The following is a 7,568-nucleotide window of genomic DNA, read 5'->3' as shown; positions in this document are numbered from 1 at the left end:
CTCTCCTGGAAGCAGACTGCCTCACGAGATTTGAACCTCTGACCTTTGGGTTAGCAGTTAACAGTGCTGAGCCTCACCGGGGCATGTGCTCTCTGCCTCTTTATATATTTATATGTGTTTCGTGTACAACCGTTTTTGAAAGTTCTTACAGAGTTTAAATATATGAACCTTCTTTTGCTTTGTGGCTTCTGTATCTTATGCTGAAGGTTGCTCTTGTGCAATGGTTCTAAAAGTTCGTGTCCTCGTATATTTTTGTTACATATTTGGATAAAACACGTGGAAATGTTTCTATTGACAGAATGATGTTTTTTTGTGTGGAGCCAGCTCTCCCAACACGGCTAGCTACTGATGTTAACTTTATCATGTATTTTCCGTATTTGTATGATGGGTGCGTGTGTGTAAAACGCACATAATGTAACTTTATCATGTATTTTCCATGTGTATTTATATGATGACGGGTGCGTGTGTGTAAACACACATAAAAACATGTACGTGTGCATGTGACTGATTAAAACCATATTCTTGGAGCTTTGTTGTTTGTCCCTATATGAAGAGCTGACATCTGGAGTGCGCTGGCATCTTTGATGCGGATTCATCGGACTCAAGAATATATTATCCACTTATTCTGGTCTTCCACTTGACCCTTCACCGAACTTCCACCACTCTTTGTAACTAACTCCCTTCACATTAATCACTTGCTGCATTGACCATACACACAGTCTTAAAATACCAGGGTTTATTAAAGCTGGTCAAAGAGTGAGTGGTTGGGATTGAGAACTGAGGGACACAGTGCCCTCCTGAAGGTAAAAAAAAAATACTAATTTTAAACATAATGCACAGCAAACCACACACATCTCAGGAGAGCCTATTTATGAGTACCAACCCATAGCTTTGCTTTCCTCTTTCAGAATTACTATTTAGAAGCATAATGTTTTTTTTTAGTTTAAATGTCCTAAATCTTATGCCATAGCCTAATTCCAGTTGGAACTAGGAAAGTTTAACACTTAAATTCTCTATCCTTTGGTTATTATCTTTTCAAGGTGTGGGGTTGTTGTTTTTTTTAAACTTCTGTTTTTCTTTTGCTTAAATGTAAATGACACATCTTGGTAAATTCTGCTTGTTTAGTTTAAAAAAGTGACTTCTTAAAACGGCTGAGCATCTACTGAAGCCACTTTTTTCATTCCCACAGAATCATATCGCTGTTCATGCTGAACTAATGCGAAAACACCCTTTTACCCTATGTACACACGGGTCGTTTCTCAACATTGTTAACGTCCAAAGACCAGGTTGTGGTGAAAATCAGTTACTCAGAAAAGGACAAACACTCCCTAGCTGCTATACGGTTGAGCATTAAGGTCCAGCCAGCCTGTTAACCGTCACAGCCAGTGTCACTCGTCACGAGCTGCCACTCGTGAGTGATGGGGGAGGAAAGCACCTGGCTAGGATTTTACTGTGTGAAATGTCAGACAAGATAACCTTAACTGTGGATGTTACGTGCTGTTGTTGGGTTTGAACAGATTCACAGCTCACCCTCCAAGGCCTTTAAATCACACCAGAGAGGCCGTGTCTTTCTCTCATGGAGCAGCTGATGGATTCAAACCGCATGCCTCTGGGCTGACAGTGCAGCTCCTTCCCACTAAAGCCATCAGAGCTCCCTGAGAAGTAGGTGCACCATCACAGAATCTCACGTCACTCCTACAGTGTAACCTAACTTCACCACCCACCTTTAGAACCGTGCCCACTGTTCCTAAACAGGAACTCTTACCATCTCCCAGTCCCGAGATGCACATTTCTCAGGTGATTAAGGTTGATCAGCTCACCTTAGACACCAAAGCTATCTTCTGTTATCAGCATTTATTGTTATTTCACATGAGGCACTCTGCTGAGCCGTTTACCATTTACATGCATTCTCTTAGTAAGTCCTTCAACTTTTGAGGTAGTACCATATTCTTACTAGAATATAAATAAGACTGACGGTTAGCAAAGATCATCCTCAAAATAAGATAAAAATGGAAGAGCAAAGATTAGAACTCAGCTCTGTTTGATGCTGAAGTTGCATTCTTCTTCCTCAATCAGGATTTTTTTTATACTACATCCAACTTTGCAATTTTTTTTTACATTTTTTTTTGTTCAATCAGGATTAAGAACAACTTAATCCGATATTGGCCTGATAGGAAACTTTGGAAAGTAGATTGGAACAAGATATGGAGTGGGGATGGACCCATCTTTTAGGCTATTTGGAGGATTATGTGCTCTTAACCTAAGAACTGTAGGATACCACTGAAGAGTTTCAGCAAGGGAGAAATTACTAAATTTGTTTTTTTTTTAAAAAAAAAAAGCTCATTGAAATGAAAAATAAACAACCTAAATTAAAAAAAAAAAAGAAGCTTGGCTGCAATAGAGACAATTGAAGGAGACAGGTGGATACAGGCAAACCAATTAGAAAACTTATTTCCACAGTCCTCTTCAAATAGACTGTATCTCCGATACGGATGAAGGAATGAGAAATGCAGTAAAGGGACCCTCTGCGGCAGATCTAATTAGGAGGGAAACCCTCCGGGTGCTGGCAGTTAGCTGGCTGCGGAGGGTGAAGGTGAGGAGAGAGTCAATGAGGCCTCCGCCGTGTGAATTCTCTCGTGGTGGGCGAGGTGTGCCCGCTGCCGGAAAGACTTCCTGCAGTCCCTGCACTCGAAGGGCTTCTCCCCGGTGTGAATCCTCTGGTGGAGGGTGAGAGACCCGCTGTAGCTAAAGGCTTTCCCGCAGATGTCGCACTCATAAGGCTTTTCTCCCGTGTGGATGCGCTGGTGCTGAGCGAGGCCCGCGTTCTGGCTGAAGGTCTTTCTACACTCCTGGCACGTGTAGGGCTTTTCCCCGGTGTGGCTCCTCTGATGCTGGGCGAGTGACGAGCTGTTGCTGAAGGTCTTGGCACAGTGCACACACTCGTAAGGCTTCTCTCCTGTGTGGACCCTCTGATGCTGATCAAGGTACGCCACCTGGCTGAAGGCTTTCCTGCACACTTTACACTCGTACGGCTTCTCCCCGGTGTGCACCCTCTGGTGCTGGGCCAGGTGTGCGTACTGGCTGAAGGCCTTCCTGCATTCCTGACACTCATAGGGTCTCTCTCCGGTGTGAATTCTCCGGTGCACTATCAGGTACCCGCGGTGGCTGAACGCTTTCCCGCACATGGTGCACGCGTACGGTTTCTCTCCGGTGTGGATCCTCTGGTGCTGAGCTAGAAACGAGGCATTGCTGAAGGCCTTCCCACACTCGCTGCATTCGAAAGGCCTCTCTCCCGTGTGGACCCTCTGGTGCTGGGTCAGGTGCGCGATCTGGCTGAAGGCCTTGTGGCAGTCTCTGCACTGGTAAGGCTTCTCTCCGGTGTGGACGCGCTGGTGCTGAGCGAGATGGGCGTTCTGACTGAAGGCCTTCCGGCACTCCTTGCACTCGTAGGGCTTCTCCCCGGTGTGGATTCTCTTATGCTGGGTGAGGTTTGCACTCTGGCTAAAAGCCTTCCCGCACTCCGCGCAGGCGTAGGGCTTCTCCCCAGTGTGAATCCGCTGGTGCAGAGTAAGGGATGAGGTCTGGTGGAAGACTTTCTCACATTCGCTGCACTTCAAAATCTTCTTTTCCACGCACACTTTGTTTTGTGTCCTCTCAACAGAGTTCTTCCGGGAGCTTTTCTTTTGTGGCCAATGATTCTGCGCTCGCTCTTTGACGGGAATGTTGTGCTGTACACTAAGCATGACATCCTGACGGGAAGTGCGCCAAGATTTCCTGTATGCACGACTTTGCTCTGCGGTGAGGATTTCCTCCCGAGAGATGGTCAGTCGGCGGGCACGTGCTCTGTGAGGTTCACCCTTGCTTTTACAGCAGCTCTCGCTTTTACAGTCTTCTCGCACGCGGAGGCCATCAAGGCCGTACCTGAGGGGGCTCCTCCCTGCTGTCACCGGTTTGGACGATTCTTCGTAAGTCACTTGCTTGGAAGAAAATTCACGGTTTCCAAATACACATTTCCAACCTAAAAGTTACAAAAAACACACAGAACTCAGTCAATTAGATGTGTGAGTTGAAGGGTTGACAGTTTTTAAATACAATACAAAGTATGAGAGTATAAAGAATGAGAAATGAGAATGAACCCATGCAGTCATGTGCAATCACACCCTCATCTACGTTAAAGAGAGGAAGCCCGTCACCGGGACGGACTGACAGAGTGACTAACAGTGGGCTGAATGAAGCTTCTCCGACACCACGGGGATGGCAGGACAAGGTGCAGATCTGCTCTCTCCAGGTCGCTGTGAGTCACAGTCGACTCGAGGCACCTGGCAACAAGCAAGTTAACAGTTTCCAACACCCTGTCTTACCTCTGCACTCAAAGAGGCTTTTCAAATACCGATTTCTTAGTGTCAGGATTCTCCATGGGACTCCCAGACCCAAAGGCATTCCAGGTGCGTTAACTGCCTTAGACTGTCCGGGAAACTCCATGGCTCACGTTTTGCAGCCAGAAAACAGTCTTCCTAAAAATCCCTCCTTTCCTGCTTAATGCATTCCGACCAATTGTAAATGTTCAGTTGATCCCTGAGCCCAGGATACCTGTCATGAAAAGACTTTATTTATTTTTGTTATTCTAACATAGGGCTGTCTTCTGTTCTCCAGTACCAAGTCAGATCAGTCCTCAGCTTTAGAATTTCCTGTAGTTTCTCACTACACTTGAAACATCCAGATTACCATGCTCTGCAAAAACCTACAGTGTGCAGTGCTCTGGCCCTGTCAGGCTGTATCGTCTCTTACTCTTTTTTAAAATTTTTTTTAATTACTTTTAATGAAGTTTATAGAGACTATGGATTTCCATTCATTCATGGGAATGGAAATTCACTTTTCTCCCTGCCCAACCTCCCGCCCAGTTCGCTGTTCTCTTTGAAGAGAAAAGGGAAAACTCTGTCATTGTGAAGGAAAGAATTTTTTTCACTGTCTTCCTTATCTAAGTGTGGTGACACACGGTTCACTGTAGCCCCACCTTAAGAACAACACTGTTACTGTTGTGTGACGGGCCATGAAGTGGCTCCATGGCAGTGACTGGACCCTGTAGGACAGAGTGCATTCACTCCACGGGGTTTCTAAGTCTGCCATCTTTGTAGAGGTGGGCTGCCACCTCCTCCCCTGGAGAAGCTGGTGAGCCTGCACCAGTAACTTCCTTTAGCAGCCAGGCACGCAAACACGGTTCCCCTGAAAGAACACTGCACTGACTGCTCTTCTGCTCGCACAGGATTCTACCCGAGGGGTTTGCGGGATTTATTTGGTCCCTCCACACACACCGTCGCTCCTTACAGGGTACAGTGTTGAAGAATTAGTTTATGGTGCGCACAAGTGTTTCTCAACAGTTGTTAAAGAAAAACGAACGGGTCGAAACAAACAAATGGATGGTAATCAAACCCTTTCATAACATAATTGCAAAGTAACACTCAGAATAGAGATGATAAAGGCACAGCGTAGAAACACTTTGGGTTCCGTTCCAGACCACTGCAATTAAGAACATCAGAATAAAGCAGGTCCCCTGAATTTCTGAGTCTATAACAAGGGAGTTCAGGTGGCTCAGGGGTAAGGAGGTGCAACACCACCCCAAAGGCATGTGGCTGGAATCCACCATCTGCTCCGAGGGCAAACGATGGGCCATCTCCTCCCCGGAGTTTACAGCCTCTGCAAACACACCGTAGGGCCAGCTACGGCCAGCTGGGACTCGGATGCCAGGAGTGAGAGCAGATGAGAACTTCGGTCTTTTATGACGTGTGCAGCAGCATGATGAAAAGGTGTGAACTCCTGTGAGAATTACCAAAATGTAACAGAGACAAGCGAGCAGCTGCTGGAAAATGGTGCCGAGAGACTCTGTTCAAGGGCGGCCACAAACTTCTCATCTGAAAAACTCAGTGTCTCTGAACTGCAGGAAGGAGCCTGTGTAGCAAAACCGAACTAGGTCCCAGACAAGCTCCAGATAATGTAGAACTAGCACCAGTCACGGACACAATCTGTAGGACGCCATCCTGAGTACACGCAGCCGCCGCCCCTGTCCATCTCTGGGACTATGCCCACCTCTTAAATCAGCACCTGTAAAGCAACACCTTGGGGCATGGCCCTCCCTCTCTATTGTAAACTGCTAACCTAGGGCTGGGTTCCCTGGCAGCCCGGCCTACTCCGCTGCCTATCTGTAGCAGAATTCATGGAATAAATTTGGGCTTGATCAGGAATCTTTGTCTTGTGCCAATCTCTCGTGTCCCTGCTCCTCTTTTAATCCACACAGAATCCACTCTAGAACACGTATGAACCCGCAGGTCGGTTTCAGCCGGCAGTTAAAACAATCAGTCGGCCCCCAACAGGAAGGCAACCCGTCTAGCCATCAGTCAGTCGATTCATCAGTAAATCTGAAGGGAAGGGGTGACTGGGAAAAGGAAAGGATGCGGGGAAAGCACTGCAGGATGTGGATTTTGAGGAGACTTAAAGGAACAAGCGAGAACAACAAAGCCAAGGAGAAGGACAGACTTGGATGGAGAGAACGGGAACACGGCTCTTGGGGAAGTGAGTACATCACGAGAGAGGCTACCCAAGTTGGGAGTGGAGGCTCAATCAAAAGGCGCGTCAAGGTTTCCTCCAGGCTCTGGGCACTGGAGGAGCAAAGCCTCCCAGGAGACAACAGTGTGAACCTTTGCGAAGAGCTGGGTTTTCACAAGCAGTGCTTTCAGCCTGCCCGGTTCTCTCCCACTTACCACGGCGGGTGCCTCTCTCCTCTTTCACCACCCAGGGCTCTTTTCCTTGCTCCAGGAGTGAGATCACATCTGGCTTAGAAACAGAAGCTCCTGATTACAAGAGAGAACACGGAAATTAGCCGGCCCCGTCAATCAGACCCGCCACTCGTCTGTCAGTTTGCTGTGTGTCCTTTGATGCTGGAAGCTTTGCCGACAGTGATTCAAGTAGCAGCAGGGTCACCTCATGGTGGACAGGTCTCAACAGATCTTCCAACTAAGCAAAGCATCCCCAGTGACCAAGGGCCACCTTCTGAATGGGGGTGGGACACTGTCTGGTATAATCCTAGACGGTACGTGCCCTCTGGAACAAGGGGCTCGGAGAGCACCGGGCATGCAGAGGCGGCGGGGCCAGGCAGTGTTTTCATCTGTGAGCACAGGGCTGCTGAGAGGGGCACGGACTCGATGGCACCTAACAGCAACAGATCAAGTTCTGTGGTCATCGGGGAGGCAGAGCCGCTACCGGAGGGAGCTGGAGGAGGGGTGAAGGACCGGGACAGAAAGCTGTCTAACAACGCTGCCAACTGGCTGGACAAGTTGAGGGGCCCAAGAAGAGAAATATAGTGAAGCCCCACGGAGGCTTCCAGCCGTTCACACTGTCGCGCGGCACCGTGTGGACTGAGTTACAGGGACACCGCCTCACCCAGGGACACCTCCTCACCCGGGGACACCTACTCACCCGGGGACACCTCCTCACCCGGGGACACCGCCTCACCCAGGGACACCTCCTCACCCGGGGACACCTCACCCAGGGACACCGCCTCACCCGGGGACACC

At 48.3% G+C, this 7,568-nt stretch overlaps 1 protein-coding gene across 1 annotated transcript in view; it reads right to left on the bottom strand.

The window, feature by feature from the left end:
* Positions 1 to 2,570: 2,570 nt before the first annotated feature.
* Positions 2,571 to 7,568, bottom strand: part of ZNF583 (zinc finger protein 583) — a 20,247-nt gene continuing 15,249 nt past the window's right edge. Inside the window, exons 8-10 of the mRNA XM_006901840.1 lie at positions 6,756 to 6,845; positions 2,905 to 4,018; positions 2,571 to 2,829 (exon numbers count right to left, since the gene is read on the bottom strand). Of these exons, the coding sequence (XP_006901902.1) occupies positions 2,571 to 2,829; positions 2,905 to 4,018; positions 6,756 to 6,845 (1,463 nt within the window). The remainder of the gene's footprint in view (positions 2,830 to 2,904; positions 4,019 to 6,755; positions 6,846 to 7,568) is intronic.

Source organism: Elephantulus edwardii, unplaced genomic scaffold, assembly GCF_000299155.1.
Source record: "Elephantulus edwardii isolate Elephantulus edwardi_28Jun2011 unplaced genomic scaffold, EleEdw1.0 scaffold00348, whole genome shotgun sequence".
Classification (NCBI taxonomy): Eukaryota; Metazoa; Chordata; class Mammalia; order Macroscelidea; family Macroscelididae; genus Elephantulus; species Elephantulus edwardii.
This window is presented reverse-complemented; position numbering and strand designations above follow the sequence as displayed.